General features: G+C 35.5%; 1 protein-coding gene across 2 annotated transcripts in view; it reads left to right on the plus strand.

Annotated features, from left to right (window-relative positions):
• rapgef4b (Rap guanine nucleotide exchange factor 4b) overlaps positions 1–22,963 on the plus strand; it is a 77,152-nt gene that overhangs the window by 26,094 nt on the left and 28,095 nt on the right. The window contains exon 4 of one of the 2 annotated variants that reach the window (XM_056459425.1): positions 3,420–3,566. In XM_056459425.1, the coding sequence (XP_056315400.1) occupies positions 3,420–3,566 (147 nt within the window). Of the gene's footprint in view, positions 1–3,419; positions 3,567–17,270; positions 17,371–22,963 lie in introns of those variants that run through there. The other variant, XM_056459426.1, reaches the window with a different exon arrangement.

Consider the following 22,963-nt stretch of genomic DNA (forward strand, 5'->3'; position numbering starts at 1 on the left):
GAAGGATGCAGAATGTACACTTTTGCATGCATTTTAAATATGTGATGGTCTGGACATTTGTTAGGGGCAACAATTCTTTCTTATATAATGCATTTACAACGAATGAGAGATGAGTGATGGTCTATTTATGAAGATTTAAATAGGAGTCATTATTCTTTATCATATTTAATCAGATATTTCACCCTCCTATCTCTTTTCTGATTGGTAGTTACTGATGTGAGGGTGGGGTCAATCTGTTACTTACATGATATTTGGATGGGAGAGCACATGGGAAAGCTAGGTTGCTACTGGAAGTGGTGTTAGTGAGACCAGCAAGGGGCGCTCAACCTGTGGTCTGTGTGAGTACTAACGCCCCAGTATATTGATGGGGACTCTATACTGCTCAGTGAGCACCGTCTTTCAGATGAGACGTTAAACTGAGGTCCTGACTCTCTGTGGTCATTGAAAATCCTAGGAAGTCAACAATAGGGTTGGGTACCTCTGAAACCGATATGAACCGGACCGAATCAGCATATGAATCAAGGGGTGCATCAAAGGCACACATAAGTACGCGTTGTGTCACACCATCTCTAAATATTTAATTCTAAACAGCTTTGAGGGATATGGACACCGTAAGCGATGTCAGGCATTTGTTCTTGTTGCTAATAAGAGGCAAAGAGCGCAGTACGGCGCATGCGGTGAGCTACTCTCTTCATCAACACGCATGATCGCATTCATCTAATTTGCTTAAACTAAGCATCCTAAAGTATGGCTATATTTTACAAGCGAGGATTCTGACACACCAACATGCAGCAGATGCTTTACAAAAGTTGCGTGTAAGGGGAAAAACACGTCAAACTTGTGACATTTGAGGGCTCATGGAATCAACTTAAAGGTTAGGAATGGACTGTCTTTGACAGCTTGTGACATCATCTGGCACTTTCAATGAGTACGTTAACATGGACACCAATACTCTGATATTAATATGATTAAGACAATACTCTGATCAAGAGTCTACCACGTAAACAGTGATTTTTGATTATCTTAAAGGACCACAGACACAAACTGCGGAGGAAACATTTATACAGTAGGCTGGTGACGCAATGACGTTAATGGATCTATGTGCTATAGCATGTAACTGGAAATCATGAGTGTAACATTCAAAAAGCAACTCATGTAAACACCTGAATCATAATATTGTCTTATTCACATTAAGGCAAATCATTAGATCACTGAAACCCAGACCCAGAAAAAAGGTGTTCCCTGATTTTGATAACGGCCTTTCCACAGGTTAGTAGTAAGCTAATGTAATGTTAAAGGCATAATGTGAATCTTGTAGAGAACTAGCTCAAGGGGGAAATGTTAACAATGCATCATAATTAGTTGTAATTAATTATAATATTTAGATAAGTTATATGCTTTTACTTGTTGTGTTTGGGTCAAGTGTTCGGAGATCCAGATATGTTTTCAATTGTTCAGAGAACTTTAATTTCTGCTTTACTTCACTAAACATACTCATCATTACATAATCATTCATAAAACCAGCCGTCACTTACTTAATTCCTGAATGAATCAGTCCTTCTGAATGACTCAAATGATTCAATGACTCATTCACTAAGACAGCCACTTCTTATCACCAACTACTTGTGGTTTTATCATTGAAAACGATTTATTTTTCCCTCCATGCTTTTATATTTTTATAAGATTCATCTCATTAAATTGTACACTGTAAAATCACTGTAAAAATAGTTGAATCAAATCAAATCTTTTAGTCATCTGATCTTGCAATAGTCAAACTGACTAAAAATATGAACTCAAACCTAAAACTAAAAACTATTTTGCTGAAACCTGATTTACTTATGAAAATAAGTTAAAGTAACATTAAATATATATTAAATATAAATATTAAATATAACCAAATATTTGGTTGTCATATGGTTTTTTACAGTGTATATGCAAATAAAATAGCTTTAAGTACAGTCTGTGTACAGTAAATTCATCTGAAGCCACTGTAGAAGCAGTTTCAGCATGGATTTTATTGACGCTGATTTATTTTGGCTGGTAATAGGTTATAGTGTATTAGTACACAAATTAATTTGCCATAAAGATGATACACAAGGTTAGGAGGGATATGCCAGCTATTCCAGCATATGTCCTATGCAGTGAATGCCCTTCCAGCTACAACCCAGTACTGGGAAACGATGTTACGGTAATAAGATACGGGGAAGGATCCAAAGATGCAAGTAAAAAGTTTATTTGACACAGTCAAGTAACCAGACAGGACAGGGAAAAATGAGTGAGAGAACGAGGGGTAAGGGTGGTAGCAACCGGGAGACAGACAGACGATAATCAGGTCCAGCAGACACTCCTCACAGTCCTGAGCACAGACAGACATACATGAGCAAACACAACGAACTGACAAGGAAACATAGAACTGTTGCCCAGACATAGACCCACTAATGAACCTCAGCTGTCGAGCTAATCAAAACAGCTGAGTACCGGCATGACACGTGACCATAACAAATACACGTAGACAACCAAAACAAAACAAACTCACGTGACAAAACAGACGCTCCGGAAAGCGCACAAACCTGCAATCGTGACAAACGATGCTTTCCATTAAAGCCATTTTGATTTGGAACAACAAATGTGTGAACAAATAATGGCACAGATTTTATGTTTTGGATTACATACAGTAGATGCTACGGTCTTTCTCCTGGATGCTGCAAAATGTGCTGGGTTCCACACAATCCCTTCATGTTGTCCCAAAGCAAATCGATTAAGTTAACTTAATAGTTTTTACCCTTTTAAGTTGATTGAAAAGCATTCCTTCATTCATTTTCCTTTCAGCTTAGTCCCTTTATTAATCTGGGGTTGCCACAGCGGAATCAACCGCCAACTTATCCAGCATATGTTTTATGCAGTAGATGCCCTTCAAGCTGCAACTCATCACTGGGAAACATACACACACACTCATTCACACTCATACACCACGGACAAATTAGCCCACCCAATTCACCTCTACCACATGGCTTTGGACTTGTGGGGGAAACCCACGCGAACACAGAGAGAACATACAAACTCCACACAGAAACGCCAACTGATCCAGCAGAGGCTCGAACCAGTGACCTTCTTGCTGTGAGGCAATCGTGCTACTCACTGTGCCCCCGTGACGGGGCTTATAAATTCAGCCCAAATAAATTGTTTACAACCACTTAACTTGAAATATAATTGCAAATCATAGGAATCCTCTTTGAATCATTATTTTCAGTGATCACGATTCCTTCATGTTGTCCCAATGCAAATCGTTTAAGTTAACTTAATGGTTTTTAAAATTTTAAGTTGATTGAACAATCAAAAAAAATAAATAAATTGTGTTGTTTCAGCTCATTTAAAATAAGTCGTGTATATAATAATATTTTCTCTTTTCTTTTTTTCAGGATGCTGTAACAATCTGTACTTTGGGAGTGGGAACAGCATTCGGGGAGTCCATTCTAGACAACACTCCTCGACATGCCACGATTGTCAGCCGAGAGAACAGTGAACTTCTGCGCATCGAGCAGAGGGAGTTCAAAACCCTGTGGGAGGTTCGTTTGTGTGCAAGTGTTACTCAATGTTTTTATTACAGCTGCTATGAGCACTGAACACCCATAATGACTGACAGGCAGAACTGAAAACACTCTGTAAAAAGCGGACAAAAGAGGGACAGGGGTTTTGTGAAGCCGATTGGCTACCCAAATGAAAGGGAACATTTTTAAAACGTTCTTGTAAGGTTCTGTTAATGTTTTGAGCAAACGTTCTTTTTTTAAAAATAATAGAAGGTTTGTTAGTAATGATTTAGTCTTTAATAATCGACTTTATTAAACATCTATACATAGACATCACCTTTATACTGTAACTGCAGGTTAACTAGGTTTATAAATAATAACTATAACTAATAAAGTTATTAGTAATTGGCTAATTAAAGTTATTTGTAACTAATACAGTCAACATAGGCTCATTCTGAAAACGTAGCGCTATATACATTTCTAGAGAGCACAAATTAAGTAGCTAGAATTACGTATGGCTGCGTTTAGTCTGTAAAACGAACGCTACGGTACGTTATGATGTAATTCGCTTACCTTCCTATGGACGGCTTTTCCGCTGTTACCGTTTTGATCAGTAGCTCGCCGCGTACGTTGGTGGACTTGAGATGCAGACAGGAGTTGACCACAATGATGGGGTTTGAGTCTGGTTCCAGAAAGCAGGTAAGACAAAATCAGAAGCCAAAAATTTTAATAAACAAGTAAATAACAGGGTGAGAATGTGGTAAAATATGAAACTGTGGTAAAAATTAGGCGAGGGCTTTTCTTTTTCTGGATTGCTTTTGAAAACCGAGGGATGGGTTAGGGAAGTGGGTGGGCGGGACAATCAGTGCTTTTGAAAACACTATTGGTTGGGTTTAGAGAAGGAGGAGGGTGGGTCAGTCAATTGGTCAGTCAGTCCGTCAGTCAGTCAGTTGACAGCGGCCTCTGGTGGATTTACGCAAGAACAGCAGGCGCGAATGACACTCGCGAAAGAAATTTGAGATCTCAGAAAAGTGTACACAACGGCCTCTAGAGGATTCGCGAAAACAAAAACTGCAAAAAAAAAAGCTCTTGGGATGTTTTTGGCACTCTCCAGACATGTATATAGCAGTGCATTTTCTGAATGAGCCTGGGTTGAATACAGTTATTAGCAACTAATGCATTTATAGTTTCTAATAACCTTAACTTCTCTGAATTAGATTGTAATGCAATAATGTGCACCTTTTGTAAAGCTGCTTTGAAACAATAATTATTGTGAAAAGCGCAATACAAATTTACTTGAATTGAATTAAATTGAATTGAATGAATTGAATTGTCAGAATGTTATCACAAATTGTTTGTGGAATTTTTTGTTTTCACTGAAACTATTTATTTAGGCTTTGTTGTTTTTTTTTTAATGTTGTACATTCAGAATGTTCACAAGTTTTAAAAATATTTAAAAATATTTTTAAAACTACTTTTTTAATATAGTGGGAAAGTTAGCAAAACGTTAGGTAATTTCTTTGACTGTGTAAATATGGTGTTAACTTGAAAAAAATATATTTTAAAAATAAGAAAACTAATTGCGAGTCATGTCATAAAAATAAGCTTTATTTAAAGGGAAATAAGGTATTTTTAATATATTGTTATTATATAATATAGTATTATATAAAAAATGTATTAAACATTGTTTAATTCTTGAAAACAAGACATGTTATATGATTTTGCCTTTAATGTAAATGTATATTGACATAATATATTTTTTATATATTTGTACTAGAAAACTAAACAAGTAAAACCAAGTTGTCTTTGGACAACAATGTTTTGTTCTGTTGCCAATTGAAAAAATATAAACAAATAAATCAGCTATAGCAATATAGTAATACTGACCGTAGCCGTTTTTACTTTTTTATATGTGTACGATTTTTTTTATTCCAGCCAAAATAAATAAAATAAGACTTTCTCCATAGAAAGTAAAAGTAAAAAAAGTAGAAAGTAAAAATAAATATTATTAACAATATATATATATTATCCATAAAAGTTTTATAGGTAAAAATAAATATTCTAACAATTTTTTTTATTATTTTTGCAGTGCACTCATAACTTATAATGAACTCATAATGGCATGTTTAATTTTGAATATGTTTCGAGTATTTACTCTTACTATAATTGCAGTCATTATATTAAGTAACTTATTTATTTATTTTCAAAGATTTAGAAAAGATAAATCAAAGTTTCTTAAAAATATTAAGCAGTTTTTAGCACTGATTTAATACATACAGTATTGTTCTGTATGCAGTTTTATATTAGCATGATCAAACTCATTATATCAGTAACAGGCACTCTTCCAGCACTGATCCCTGAGTGTCAGTAACACTAGGAGGCGCTCGACTGCTTCTTCTTCAGCACAGCTCAATGCCAAATCCCAGGCTTTAACAGGCTTTCACAGAGTGTGTGAATGTACTTGTGTGTATGCGGGAAATGTAAGCCACTGGTCTCAGCGATAATCGATTCAGGAGTTGTGTGTTGGTCTTCGAAATTTGTCACATTAACTTAGCAAAGAACTTGGGGAATGCACTGGGATATTAAAAAAAAGAAAAGATAGCTGTATTTTTCACCTTGAATGGATTTGGCACAGTTGTTAATTCTCAGTATATGAGAATGATGTTCATTTCACACTTGTAAACGATCCCTTTTTCACTTCTTATTAATGCTGAAGTCATACATTGTTGTTTCTTTTATCTTTGTCTTTGCCATGATGACAATACAAAATATTTTACTTATTTTGCAAGATACTATTTACCTTAAATCCTAATTTAAAAGCTTAACTAGGTTAATTAGGTTAACCTAGCAAATTTGGTTCATTTGGCAAGTCTTTGGACAACAGTGGTTTGTTATGTAGATTATTAATATATAAATATATATATTTATTTATTTATTAACCGGGCTATAGTAATATCGAGCTTAGCAGTTTTTACTTTTTTATATCTATATATTTTTGTTTTATTCCAGCCAAACTAAATGAACTAAGACATTCTCCATAGAAAGTACAGTTGAAGTCAGAATTATTAGCCCCCCTGTTTATTTTTTTCCCTAATTTCTGTTTAACGGAGAGATTTTTTTTCAACACATTTCTAAACATAATAGTTTCTAAACATTTCTAATAACTGATTTATTTTATCTTTGCTATGATGACAGTAAATAATATTTGACTAGATATTTTTCAAGACACTAGTATTCAGCTTAAAGTGACATTTAAAGGCTTAACTAGGTTAATTAGGTTAACTAGGCAGGTTAGGGTAATTAGGCAAGTTATTGTATGATAATGGTTTGTTCTGTAGACTATCGAAAAAATATAGCTTAAAAGGGCTAATAATTTTGACCTTAAAATGGTTTTTAATAAATTAATAACTGCTTTTATTCTAGCCAAAATAAAGCAAATAAGACTTTCTCCAGAAGAAAAAATATTATCAGACACACTGTGAAAATTTTCATGCTTTGTTTGGGAAATATATATATTTTTAAATTATTGGGAAACATGGGAAATATTGGGAAACATATTGGGAAACATGGGAAATATTGGGAAACATATTGGGAAACATGGGAAATATTGAGAAACATATTGGGAAACATGGGAAATTTTGGGAAACATGGGAAATATTGGGAAACATATTGGGAAACATAGGAATATTGGGAAACATATTGGGAAACATGGGAAATATTGGGAAACATATTGGGAAACATAGGAATATTGGGAAACATATTGGGAAACATGGGAAATATTGGGAAACATATTGGGAAACATGGGAAATATTGGGAAACATTGGGAAACATGGGAAATATTGGGAAACATATTGGGAAACATGGGAAATATTGGGAAACATATTGGGAAACATGGGGAATGATTGGGAAATTTTGGGAAACATATTTTGGGAAATAATTAAAAAAGAAAAAATAATTCAAAAGGGGGCTAATAATTCTGATTTCAACTGTTTTTACTATATATAATATATTACATACACTATATCTCATAATACATATTCTTTTTATAAACGATAGCTCATATATCTCACAATATTTAGGGATTTTGCAAAAATGTCACTCTAAGTTATAGGACAATAAACATTATAATGGAAATAATGTACTGTAAATACATAGTCTCGGCATATGCTTCAGCGTACCATATATCCTCTAAATATATTTAATATTCAATTAATACTGACTAGTCATTTACTAAACATAGTTAATTCAATGTAAATATGCATTTAAAAGCTCCTAACTTAAATATTAGAGCAGTTTTACAAGAACTGTAATGTGAGGTTTAGCGATTCTCAAATGTTCATAAGTGTGTGTGCCCATTTTGATTCTTTTTAAAAGCTGTTTTAGATTTAAATCATCTAAACCAGGGGTTCTCAATGTCTACGTTAAAAGGTTAAAATCTGAATTTTTAGTAAGGTCAAAGGTCTAGATCAATTGATATTACATAACTCATTTTTAATAAACATTCATAGCATGCATCACAAGTCAACACTATTTATGAAATGGCATTTGCATTCAAAACACATTAAATACAATGTAAATGTGGCAAAACCAATAATATAAGTGCATTTTTGTACAAAACGCAACAAAAGGTAGGCCAATAGTATCTGGATGCAGCCATGATGATGCAAGCTGAGATTGCATATCTCAGAGATGCAATATCAGACACAATGCACTCAATGGAGCTATAGTGACGTCACTGTGAGGGGTAGGGTTAGAGGTGGGGTTGGGTATGAGTATTAAAGAGCAATGCATTCAGGCCAACTGCACCAGGTCTGCATCCAGAACTCTCTCCAAAAAAAGTGAAAAATACAAAAGTTGTGTAAAGAAAACTTTAGATGTTGTAGTTTTGCGGTCCTTATCTGTATTTTGTGGATACTGCCTTTTAAAATGTCCGTGTTTCATTTCATAGTGGCGTTCCACATTTCCACTCTTTACAACTCCAATTGTCTCATTGCAAATCAAGCAGGACGGCGTTGTGCTGGCTTGTGGCAAAATAAACGCACACTTATCTGCCCATCAGCTTTGAACTGTCGAATCTCTTCATCAAGTTTTCTTTTCCATGAGACCGACATCTCCATACATTTCACTTTCTTTCAGCTTAGTCCCTTTATTCATCAGGGTTGCCACAGCTTAATGAACCGCCAACTTATCTAGCAGACTAGTTTGGTGTGAGAAAACAAAATGTTTTCACAGTTATATAGAGAGTATATATAACCAGCAGGGAAATAATAGGATTCAATAGGAAAATAAGATAAGAAAAATTACCTCATCATTTACTCTCCCTCAGGTGGTTTTAACCTTTAAAGAGTTTCTTTCCTCTGCTGAACACAAAAGAAGGGATTTTGAAGAATGCAGCTTGCTGACTCCCATTGACTTCCATTGGAAAGGAATTACTATAGAAGTGGATATCATCAACCAACATTCTTCACAACGTTTTATTTTATGTTTACCAAAAGAAAGAAACTCAAATAAGTTTTGAACAAGTAAAGGATTAGTACATTTTGACAGAGTTTTCTTTTTTTGGGTGAACTGTCCCTTTCAGTGCATGAGTGAACTGTCTGAATGAATATGGCACTATAGCAGATGATAGAAAACACATGGATTGATTGCTGAAATATTATGAGAGAAGGTAAATATATGTCAGTCGTATTGACACATCAGGATTTATTAGTAATTATTCACTATATAGGGCGCAGAGATATTTCCCTGGGGTTTGCTTGTCAACAAATGCTTATAGCTCCGGTAAACCATTTGCACTGATCAATACAGCACCATGCTTTAGCATACGTACTATAAAGTCATTTTTGATGCTGCGTCAGTGATAAATATGTTATTTCATATTTATTGCTTTTAGCTTTCCAAAAGAAAATACAGTAAATAAATGAATCATCATCAGGTTAGACCAAAGAACAAGGTTAAACTGACCAAAGATTACATTTATACTGTAATAAATTACTATTGTATGACTATATCTGCGGCGGCACGGTGGCTTGGGGATTAGCACTGTCACCTAACAGCAAGAAGATTGCTGGTTCAAATCCCCAGTTGGCATTTCTCCCATTTCTCCCAGTGTTTGTGTGGGTTTCCTCCGGGTGCTTCAGTTTCCCTCACAGTCCAAAGACATGCACTATAGGTGAATTGGATGAACTCTCCGTGCCCTGCTATCCAAACGAATAAGGAATTATGGATTTAATCAACTGGTCTCTGAATGCAATTGACACCATCTTCTCGACGAGAAGTTTGGGCTCGGGAGAGCCCACCTGTCCTGTGGGGACGTTTGCAGCTGGATACGTGATGGACGGGTGGGAGAAGTGGCGCGTCCTGTGCCTGGCTGCTCTGTCTCTGGAGGATATTGAAGACATTTACCTATTCGGAACTTTGATAACAGGGTTTCTGCTCATGGGCTTATGCGGGGCCCTGGCGTATCGACAAATGATGAAAGCGGCCAGTGCTGCTCAAAACCCCACCAGGCTGGCCGGCTTGATTGAAGCGCTGATGGGCAGGCTTGCTAATAATCAGACTGCAATATTAGATAGCAAACTGGAAAACATCGGGGTGAAGTTAGCAGCTTTGCAACAAAATTTGGCCAGATCTGGAGACAAGTGATGGACATTAAATATCTGTGAAATTGGCAGGTATTGACCTAAAGTTGAAGTATCTTTCTACTCTTTCGGCTTCCCTGTGTTTTCTTTTCTCCTGCCAGACGGCCTCGGCTGGAGGAAAACAACTTCTCCCGGATAGCAAGATAAGGAGACGCTCTGAAATTCCTGCTCCCCGTCAAGGACACCTGTTGGACTATACAGGCTTACGCACACACACACACACACAGATACACAGCACAACACTTCCTGGCCCCAATCCAACGCCTTCGTATGCTTTCACCCACTGGAGGGGGTGGGCGGGTCTGTGACCAGCGCCCCCATGGCTGCAGGACCTAATGGCTGCCCGCCCTTACCGGACTATATCCACAACCCCTGTTCCCATCCCCTGTGGCAATGTTATGTCTTGTCGGTGTGTTTTTGTGCTAGATTGCTGGGCCTTTTTCTTTCTCCCTGATCTCACATTGCTCTAACTTAAGAGCAAGGTGAGAGGGAGTTTTTTTTTTTTGCCTCTCTCTCCTGATGTATTTTATTTCCTGTTCCACCTCCTGTGACCTGTCTTCCCTGGAGTTGTGATGTCTGTGCACGGTCGGGGGGTTTCATTTACCTGCATTTTGTTGCCTTGTACTTGTACAAGTGTGATGACAATAAATTGAATCTAATCTAATCTAAATTGTCCGTAATGTATGAGTGTGTGTGAATGTGAGAGCATATGAGTGTTTTCCAGTACTGGGTTGTCGCTGGAAGGGCATCCACTTTGTAAAAAATATCATCACCTTAGAATTGTAAGGGTCTATCTGTGTTCTGAATGATTTTGAGATAGTGAGCGTCAAAGTTTTTGCATTTCATATAGCATACAATATGTGAGTAACAGTTCTCTTTTATACATTAACATGACAGAGACACTAAGGGTTCTCTAAATGTAAATTATCAAAATTCTCTTACATTAACAAATTGGAGTAAAAAAACAGTAAATGCAGATAGAACCTTCTCATTCTGAAAAGTCACTTGTCCACTTGGAATTATAAGGTTCTGTCTGGCAGATCATTCATTGAAGCATTACTTATCAAGAAATGCAATAAAAAATATATAAGTTGGTGCTGTAACAATATGTTGATGCTTGAGAAAGTAAAATTTTTAGCTTTCTATAACATTTATTTCATGTTTTAGGATGAATATTTTTTCTAGTATATTTTTAAGTAGTTTTTTCCAGTGCAGCTTTTAATTGTATCTAATTAATGTGTTAATATTTATTACATTTTATGCTTTACATGAATTATTGAATTATATTTATTGAATTATATGCCCCATGAATTAAATTAAGTATTTGCCCTTCAAGCCTTAATATTAAATTTAAAGACTTTAAAAGAAACAGACGATGACCAAATGAGTTTAATAAACACTGAAAAGGGTTTCACTGACTATATGTAAACAAATAAATATATTGCACATTTAATATATAAATTTTTTATTATTCATTTCTTTTTCAACAAAGTAAAATGTAACATTTCATCTCAATGTCAGCTATGTGGTGGCGCAGTGGGTAGCACGATTGCCTTACAGCAAGAAGGTTGCTGGTTCGAGCCTCAGCTGGATCATTTGGCATTTCTGTGTGGAGTTTGCATGTTCTCCCTGTGTTTGCGTGGGTTTCCTCCAGGTGCTCTGGTTTCCCCCACAAGTCCAAAGACATGCGGTACAAGTGAATTGGGTAACCTAAAATTGGCCATAGTGTATATGTGTGCGATTGAGTGTATATGGGTGTTTCCCAGTGATGGGTTGCAGCTCGAAGCTGCGTAAAACATATGCTGGATAAGTTGGCGGTTCATTCCGCTGTGGAGACCCCTGATTAATAAAGGGATGAAGCCGAAAAGAAAATGAATAAATAAATGAATCTCAATGTCAAGAAATGCTTCTAAATCATCACATTTACACACTTCTCAGTTTTGTGTGGTGTGGCATTATTTAGCCGACTCTGATTTAATGTGATTTTGTCTTTCTGGTGTTTCCTGTTGTCAATGGAGCAGTCCGGTGAAAGGACAAAGAAAGCTAATCCTGATTGGTCTTCGTGCTTGCAATAAAAATGCTGATTGGCTCACAGAAAGAACCTCATAGAGCCAAGTTCAACTTTCTAGATAAAACCATTTTGTTTTTTAAATAAAGTCTTAAAATGTAAAACAACTTATAAAAAACCTCACATAATGTAAATAAGTTGCCATTTAATAAGAATATGTCAATAACTAAATTTTGACAAAAATGTCAGATAGAACCTTATAATTCTAAGGTGATGAAATGCCGGAAGAGTTGGTGGTTCATTCCGCTGTGGCAACCCGTGATAAATAAGGGAGTAAGCTGAAAGAATTAATCACTATATCTATATACTATATGTATATTACTATTTCATTCCCTCTTTATAAGTTTATTAGGTACTAATCATTTGAGGCGATGTGCATGCTGTGTATGCGTTGCATTCAGTGAGAATGAAAAAAAAACATAAAAATGTCCTGGCAGAAAATTACCGGCACGTTTTCACAGTATTGCAGTACTGCAGTCCACACTATTGTCATTCCTTTTCTTTTTCTTTTTGTCTTTCTTTACATTTACAGTCACTCAATAAATATTCAATACAAGTAAACAAAAGGATGTACTGGTGTTAACTTTCTGCCAGGACATTATTCATTTTGTGACAGATTTTTTAAAGTGTTGATTGCTTATAGTTTATAGTGTGTTATTACAGTAATCAGTTGCTTTTATTTTATTTTATTTTATTTTATTTTATTTTATTTTATTTTATTTTATTTTATTTTATTTTATTTTATTTTATTTTATTTTATTGCATAACCTCTAAATGGAGGGGCAAAAAACTCTCAGATTAAAAAAAAAAGAAGAAGCAAAAGAAGTGAAAATATCTTAAAATAAAATAAATGAAAATAAAATAAATGAAAAAATTTAAATAAAAAAATGTAATAAAATTTTTAAAAATAAAATAATAATAATTAAAAAAATATTAAATAAAATTAAAATAAATTAATTAAAATAAATAAATAAATAACATAAAATCAATTGATTACTGTAATAATTAGGATATTTTGGAGTGCATAGATGGAGGGGAAGAAATCTCTCAGATTTAAAAAAAAAAAATAAAAAAAAAAAAAATATATATATATATATATATATATATATATATATATATATATATATATATATATATATATATATATATATATATATTTATCTTAATTGTGTTTTAAAAAGTTTTTGTTGTTGTTGTTGTTGTTCCTACTATGCATGTCAGTGGCTTTTTTTCCAATATTCTTCAGAATATTTAGTTTTGTGTTCAACGGAAGAAAGAAACTCATAAAAGTATAGATCCAGCGAGGAGATTTTCATTTTTTGGTGAACTGTCCCTTTAAGTACATTGCATCTAAAAATGTATGCAAGTATAGTTCATAATTAAAAACACATACACAAAAAAAATTTAAATCACAAAATACCAAAAAAATAAAAATAATACAAAACACAGTTCCAACACTGATAATGAATCCTTCATGAAAATCCATGTTTATTAATTAATAACTTAAGATTGTTACAATACTACAGTACTTTATAGTATACTGTTAGAATATTTGCATTTTGCACTCCTTAAGCATTAAACATGAAGTGTGTGTGACTCAGTGTTTGTGACACACAGAGGCTGTCAGGCTTCTGTTATTAACACTGGCTTTGTAAATAGTGTCACCCGTGTCTCACAGCTCACCAGTGACCATATTTGCATTATTTTTGTAGTATATCTCTCAAAGAAACAAACACACACACACACACACACACGCACACACGCACACACACACACACACACACGCACACACACACACACGCACACACACACACACACACACACACACGCACACACACACACAAGTGTACAGCATGAATTATGTATCAGTCTCTGCTGCATCAATGGAACAATGTTGGCGAAGATCTCGCTTTCTCGCTCTACTATTTTCCTCCTCTCTGTCTTTGTAAACCTCTCCTCATTCAGACGAGAGCTCATGACAGACTGTTTTTGTTTGCGTACGAGTAGCGTGTGTGTTTGTGTGAGTGTTTGCCCTTTTGTGTGCGCTTTTTGAGATCTCAAATTTCTCTCGCAAGTGTCATTCGTGCCTGCTGTTCTAGTGTAAATCCACCAGAGACCGCTGTTGACTGACTGACCGATCGACTGACCCACCCTCCTCCTTCCCTAAACCCAACCAATAGTGTTTTCAAAAGCACCGGTTGACCAGCGCCCACCCACTTCCTTAAACCCAACCAATAGTTTTAAAAAGCAATCCAGAAAGAGAAAAGCCCTCGCCTGATTTTTACCACATTTTCAGATTTTACCACATTCTCACCCTGTTATTTACTTGTTTATTTTATTTTTGGTTTCTGTTTTTGTCTTACCTGCTTTTTGGAACCGTTCTTCATTAGACTCGAACCTTGTCGTCATGGTCAACTCCTTTCTGCGTCTCAAGCAGGGCTTAATTTGTGCCAGAACAAGCTGGATCTGGATCTGGCACCTCTAAAATTTGATCCACTCGTTGTACCGATCCCCCTCATCACACACATCCCTGCCCTGCTCTTCACTTTCCTCCGAGACTCCCCAAACCTCTTCACTTTCCTCCGAGACTGCCCAAACCTCTTCACTTTCGTCCATGATAGGCAACCCCCCACCCCGTGCTCTTCACTTTCGTCCGCGACACCTCGCCCTCTTCTGGTAACATGTCAGATCCAATACCCCGATGTGTTCCGGGACCTCGTAATTTGCAAATTAAGCACTGGTCTCAAGTCTGCCGACGTACACGGCCAGCTAACTGGACAAACTGGTAACAACAGAAAAGCTGTACATATGGAGGTCAGCTGGTAAGTGATAAAAGGAATGGCATCATACCGCACCGAACCATACTTCTGGCTACATAATTCGCAATCTCCAGAAATGAATATACTGTAGGGCTTCGTTTTCAGAATGAGCCTATGTTGAAAAAAAACAGCCAATAGCGTTTCGTTTTTATCACAGCTCTGCTCTGAGTGGTTGAGCTCAAGTGCAGCAAATGAAAAACAAATGAAAAGCACCTTGAAAGGGACAGGGCATACTAGAAAGCATTTGATTGGTCAGAAGATTTGATGAGAAACAAAAGTATGAGGTGACGTGAACAAAAAATTGTTGATCCATTTAGGCACGAGTGACAAACTGCTAGCTTTAAATGTTTATATCAGTTTTATATTTTCTAAACGTGAATTTTAGAGCCCTAAAACTAACAGACTGAAACTAACACCTACATTTTATTTTTATTTTAATTTAACACTACCTTTAAATACTAATAATATATTAAGAATACTGAAATTGACTCACTAATAGAGTGGACTTGAACAAAACAGAGTCCTCTTAAAGACACAAACTATATTAGTGTACACCAACCTGACTGGAAAACAACTGAACTGGGGTGTGTTTCCGAAAACCATCATTAGCCAACTAAGGTTGCAAGTTGTGTCTTACATACAAACATAGTTTTTGGCGTTTTCCAAATCCATCGTTCCAACAAACATTCGCAAACTGTGTCGCAAACTTGTACGATTGCAACTACACCTCTGGAGCTGTAGTTAGAAACATAGTTCCTGGCTGTGTTCTATTCCCAGTTATCCCCCTATGCCCTATTCATTTAGAACATTCTCACATTTAAACTTGGAATGATTTTTTTCTTAAAAGCACAAAAGTCATCTCTCTTAGGTGTAATCTGCTTTCAAAGTATTTTTACAGTTCAGTTTTAGCGATCTCCATGTTTACACTTGCGCTCCCTTCGCAGTGCACTTTAAAAACATTAATGTCATTTTGAACACAGCCATGGCTCATGACGAAAGCTATAGGGGACCAATTATTTAAAAGTGGAATTTATGTTACGTCTCCAAAGCTTGTGAAAACAAAACACACAGTATACGTTAATGCTTTTAATTTATAGTATGTTATTTATTAAGGATCTGTACGGTAAATGACACGGACTTGTTGGTTAGCACAATTCTGCAGTGGTTTACATGTGTCAAATTGTAAAAGTAGACTTAAAAAATTAAATAAACAATATCCTACATAATAATAATAATAATAATAATAATAATAATAATAATAATAATAATAATAATAATAATAATAATAATCATCATCATCATCATCATCATCATCTTCTTCATTATTACTATTATTAATATTATTTTTAAAGTATAACTTTTTTTCATTTCCCAATAAATATTAAATTTAATTTCTTAATAAATAGCCTCATTTATTTAATTGTTTATATGATTTATATATGATATTAGAATAGGTGTTAGCGTTTGTAAGTGATTTTGTGTTTTAGAATGGAGTATGTAATGTTCTCAATATTATTTGTAAAGGAAACCGGTCATATGTGTGCCATTTACAGATATTTCAGTTAATACAGAAAATGAGTGCATGTTTTAATATTTTTTAAATGCATCTGTGTGTAAAACAATATAATTTGCACAAAGAAATTATGGGGTTCGACTCTAAAGAAGTTGTTACTCCACCCCGTTTAGAGCAATATTATAGGTGTTTTATGTTATAACTAGCGTGGTTCAAACGATAGATCTGTGACAGAGAAACTACGGGTTTTGGCAAACACTCATCACTACATTGTTCTTTTTCCAAACGATGCATCGTACTATGACGCCGTGAGTTACGTTGTTGTTTGGGAAATGCATCGCTGATCCTCAAATACAGACTCCTCTCCTCTCTAAAATGATAACGGTGATTTCACAAGAGCTGCAGAGCACACACGCACACACACACTCATAGCAGTCTGTTCGGTGTAAATACAATTTGATACCCTTAATAATTGATGAAGCCACGAGCTTTTGAGAGCCTTTTAGCAGCCCTGCTCTCACACTCATGTGTAATGCTGCAGTTCAGGGTGAATTGGCCGAACGCAGTTCTGTGATTGGCTGCTGCTATTGCCTGGCAACGGCCACTGAAGTCCAGTCAGATGCTCGGCCAGAAAGACCCAAAGAGAGAGCAGCACATCATCCATACATGTGTCTGATTCAGCGTCTGGCTGCAACTGAGAAGAGTTTTCCTGGATAATGCTGGGAAGTTTAGGAAGTGAGCGTTTATCACTTTTCTGTGGGATCCTTTGTTGGATTATACTTTTACACACACTTTTATTAGGGTGAGTCCTGTTGGCTTAGTATCTAAGAATCGGGTGCTGTTTGTGTGTGTATAACCTCTGATATTAATACCAGCAGGATTGAACGCCACATCAATGTCACATTGGTTTTTGAGGTTAATGATGTCAGAGGTCTTTTTCAGCAGCGTATTGATTCTTGCTGGTGCTAATCGTTGCCTTTTGCGTACAATCTGGTTTGAACAATATTTCTGAATATACGCATTAAATGTAATTTTTACTAATCTGTCTGATTTGTTCATATTTAATGTAAATTATTATAAAGGGATTGTTCATTCAAATGTGAACATTTTCCTCTCAGTTTTCTCATACTCAGGAGTTTCTAAACTTTTATGATTTTCTTTCTTCTATTGAGCACAAAAGAAGATACTCGGAAGAATGTTGTGGGGACAAAACAACAGAATAACAAAGGAATATATACTAAAGAATGTTTTGGGAAAAAGGCAGCCATTGACTTCCATAGTATTTTTTGTTCCTACGCTCTCAGAAAAAGCGGTACAATGTTGTACCAAAGAAGGCACAAACCCTTGTCACTGAGGCAGTACCTTTTTATGGGACAGAATTGTACCTTAAGACAAAGAAACAAATTTGTACCACTGCAGTTTATACCTTTAAGGACATGATTTGTCCCATGGGAAACCAAAATGTACCATTGTTTTTTTTTAAACCTGCAGATGCAATATTGTAGCTTCATCAAAGGTACAAATCTGATCCATGAAGGTAGCACTACATTGAGAAGACACTTTGTACCTTAACTGTCCCAAATGTGTTCCTTCAAGAACTATTTAAAGGCATTTAGCTACTGTATATCCAAAATGTGTTCATTTATTTTCAGTAAATATTAAAAATCTATTATCAATTATTAAACAATGTTTTTTTTTTAAAAAAGTAACATAAATGTGACAAAGTGACAAATAAAAAAATATATTTTTGCTAAAATTATATTTTTATAATTTATTTTTATAATTATATTACTTGTAATTATATTACATTTCACCACACTTTTCACATAAATGTTACAGCAATACATTCTCCCATGCACAATATTAAAAAAAATTCTCAAATTTTCACACAATATCTTTGTAATCACTTAAAAGTTCATTTAATTTACTTAATTTTAAAATAGAATTATGCAAAAGTACTGTAAGGAGATATGCACAATGTTTGATTAGTTTTACAGTACTAAAATGTCTGTATGAACACTTTGAATATGCAGGACTTTTGCCAGCTCACGTGCATAGTGAAAAGCAAACGCCAAAAGGTGCGGATATCAATAATGAAACTGTATTTATCAGAAAATGCTTACCAAATGTTTATTAAAAATGCCTTAAATGCTTAGTTTACAATACCTATAGTTTTGTTTTCCAGAATTGCAGTTTTACAGATGCTTAAAATCTGTCCTTCAAATGACAAATTGCTATCAAAAATCACCCCCAAATTTTTGACTGAAGGTGAGGACTGAACTAAGAATCCATCAAGGGTTAGAAAGTGTTCTAGGTTTTACCGTGTGAGGTTTTTGGCTCCAATAGACCTCAGTTTTATCTGAATTTAGTTATGAGAATTGTTAGTCATCCAATTTTTAATATCAGCTATACAATATGTTAATAAAATAAATTCTTTTGATAATCTTCTGTTAATTGTGCTTAGACTGAAATTAAAAATTTGCTACAATGCACTTATTGGGTAAATACATGTTTTTACATTGATTAAATTCCTACTTAATTACATCTGTGTAATTATACTACTGACCATCCCTTACAACTTAACTCAATCTTAAACCACCAAACCTGTCCCTAACCTCAAGAGCCCCACAAGAATTCAGCAATACATTATGAACACAGTAAGTACATTGTATTTATTTTGTTGATGCAAGTTCAAAGTAGCTACGTCCACCTAATATGGGAGTACGTTTTCATTTTGGAGTGAGCTGTCCCTTTAAACGAGAAGCAGGAAGGAAACAAGATATACAGAGTGCATTTGTGTGAATGCGACAAAGACTTCAGATCCCTGGCCAAAGGAAACCTGTTCACACATTCAGTCAAAACTGCTTTCAATTCAAATTTAAACTTAACCCGTCTGCTGGGTTGCCCGTATTTGACTCACAGGAGTTTCAAACCATCAGTGTGTGGTGTTTCTGATAGGATGTGAATGAGCTGATAAAGAGGCCTGTCCTGAGGTGAATCTCAGCCGCTGAAAGCTGAGGATGTGTCCTGAATGCTGAGGGATCTTTCTGTGTCTCTGGGACAGTTCTGTGCCAGGCTGCAGGGGGCACCGCCTGACCGGCCACAGAGCCACCAAATACACTTGCTCTGTGTGTTTATATGCTGTTAATTGCATAATCCTGGCTGAATCACTTAACCTATGTGAAAGTAGCCAGCTGGAAAGAACAACAATGCGTTTTTCTGTGTGTGTAAGTGTGTGTGAGTCTGGGGGAGGATGGGAGAAGTTAAGAAAAAGTTAGCTTTTGTTTAGGCTTCAGGAAACAGGAAGGAAACAGGATATACAAAGTGCATTTGTGCGAACGAGACAAAGACTACAAATCAGTGGCCAAAGGAAACCAACTGTTTTAACTATGGTGTTGCAGTCCTGTTGTTTTGTATTGTGATGCAGTTCTTAGAGAAACTGAATATTAAATAGGAAAACAGTGGGCGTGGCTTGTTTTTTCTGCTGTGAGCTGATTGGATATAGTAAAGTAGGCGTTTCGTATATAGTATAGATCGGGAAAAGGATTTCAGGAGAGTTATTATACCCTAACGGACTCCTCCTCCTCACCGTTTCTGTTTGTTGTTAAAACTGACAGCTGAAGGGGGCCTGGTTAAGTGTGTTAGCCCCGCCCAGTACCTCAGAAAGACGTAATCTGAGAATTTATCTTAAAAACAAACCGCAAGTGTATTTTCAGATTTTAATTAAAGATTACCAGGGCAAACTATTTTACTGAGCTAACAAAATCAGTATAGTTAGTGTGGATATCATTTGTACTAAATTCATTTGTACTGAATGTTACCCCAAACCATGATTTTTCCTTCACCAAACTTGACTGATTTCTGTGAGAATTTTGGGTCTATGTGGGTTCCAATAGGGCTTCTGCAGTATTTGTGATGATTGGGATGCAGTTCAACAGACTATTTATTTAAACCAAGATTGGCTCATTCTGAAAACGTATTACACTATATATTGCGCTATATATATATATATATATATATATATATATATATATATATATATATATATATATATATATATATATATGGCGGCATTTTATTTTTAAAATGAACGCTACAGAGCAGTTTGACACCGTTCCTTTTTACAATACCAGCTGACCGTTTAACTTCGCGTGGACTGCTTTCCCACTGTTACCAGTTTGTCCAGTTAGCTCGCCTTGTATGTTGGTGGACTTGAGATGCAGAGAGGAGTTGACCACATCAAAAGGGTTTGAGTCTGGCAAAGAACAGTTTTAGAAAGCAGCTAAGACAAAAACAGAAGCCAAAAAATAAAATAAACGAGTGAATAACAGAGTGAGAATGTGGTAAAATCTGAAAACGTGGTAAAAATCAGGTGAGGGCTTTTCATTTTCTGGATTGCTTTTTAAAACTGTGGGTTGGGTTCAGTCGACAGTGGCCTCTGGTTAATTTACGAGAAAACAGCTGGCACGAATGGCACTCGCGAACAAGTTTTGGATTCACGAAAACAGAACAAAAACATAAAACAGAGCTCCTGGATAGTATTTGGCGCTCTCCGAAAATGTATATAGGGGTACATTTTCAGAATGAGCCTGGCTTGCTTTAAACAGTCAGTTCACTTTATCTATATGGGTGGGACATCATAATTCAGTTCAGATCAATTCATGATGTCATTTTAAGATCTCGATTTTTGAATAAATTTTTTAAAATGTTATATGGGTTTAGGTTTGTGTTCAGTTTGCCGTTTCATGTTACTTTTTAAACTTGACTACAATTGACAGTAAGGCTTTGAAGGACCTCCACTATGAAAAAAATGCATGGTTCCACACAATTCCTTCATGTCGTCTCGACACAAGTCGATTAAGTTAACTTAAAATGAATTTAATAAAAACAATTATGTTGCCCCAAAAAGACCTCAAGAATTATGTTGATTCCGTTTATTTGAAATAAGTTGTTTAAACAAAAAGCTAATTAATTTTTTGAGTGTCTAAAGGCATGAGCGAGTACTTGGAAAAAACATCAATGCCAGACTAGGACCGTATGTTAATTGACTTAAAAAATATTTGTGCAAAATCTTGCCAAACCCAGCAGGCACACAATGTCGTAAGATGGTAATATTGAGTTAAATTTAGGTTGTTATGTAAGATGACCAAAATTCTATGTCTAGCCAAGGAGAATGTCAAGTGACGTTGATATTTGGTTGATTTTAGGATTTGTTGGAAACTGACCAAAATCCAACGTTGAGTCAACATCCTAAACCAACGTCATATTGACATCAAATGCTGACATTTATTTGTCAGGTATGGCAATCAAAATCCAACGTCTGATTGACGTCATAGTTGTAACTTCCACACAATGTCAAGCTGTAACATCGTATTGGGTTGATTTTGTATTGGACGTTGGACATTGACGTCAGCCTGATGTTGGGATCTGACAGAAACCCGATTTTCATTTCCAAACAAAATACAATGTCCCCACGACTTTGGGGTACAACGTCAAGCTGACATCATGCTGACGTTTTAAATGCAGACGTCATAATTAAATGGTGCTACACTCAAAAAAAAAAGATTTTTGCTGCTTGTTCAAATGACTTTTTTTAAAATGAGTTGAAACAACACAATTCTGCAGATGAATTCTTGGGACAACTTGTTTCACGTTCAAACCACTTAATTATTTAATGTTAATTGATTGTGTTGGGTGAAGATGAATTAATTGTGTGAAACCCTGCATTCTTTTAATAGTGTATTTAAATTTAGTTTAAGATTTAGTGTTTCCCACTCTCATTTAATGTTTTTTTTTCTGTTTATAAAAAACACACATATACAGTACTTTGATCTGGTGACAAAGTCATCTCTCTTGAATTGGAGTGCAACCATGACAAATTCATACAATGTGAATCACTAGAAGATGGATTCACGATTCAAATGTGAATCTATTTTTGCACACCACTATTTATCTCATAGAGTGCTGGATGTCCTCTAGACACTCAGCTCTTACTGTGTTGGAAGTTAATAAAGGCTCAGTGCATCTGTATTACATCAGAGCTCTGATGGATCTAGTGGAGTTTCAACAGTACTTGTTTCTGTCTGACATAAATGATTTCCCTCTTTTTGGATGCTTTTAAATATCTGAGCTCGTTTCTGGAATAGTTCAAAAAGGTCAACATATAAACGAATTAACAACTTTGTAAACATTCAGGATTCAGGCCAAAGACGTCTGCGGTTGGCATTAAAGCAGTGTGGTGCACGGTAAAACTTAAGTTCTCTATTTTTGAACTTGAATTTCGCACAACATGACATGTTTACTATTGCAACTGGTCTCTTTATGCAACCGGTAACCCGTGTGACGTCATGCGTGACATAGGTTGGTAATTTGTCTATAGTTGAAGTCACAAATAT

This window comes from Danio aesculapii, chromosome 6 (assembly GCF_903798145.1).
Source record: "Danio aesculapii chromosome 6, fDanAes4.1, whole genome shotgun sequence".
Lineage (NCBI taxonomy): Eukaryota > Metazoa > Chordata > Actinopteri > Cypriniformes > Danionidae > Danio > Danio aesculapii.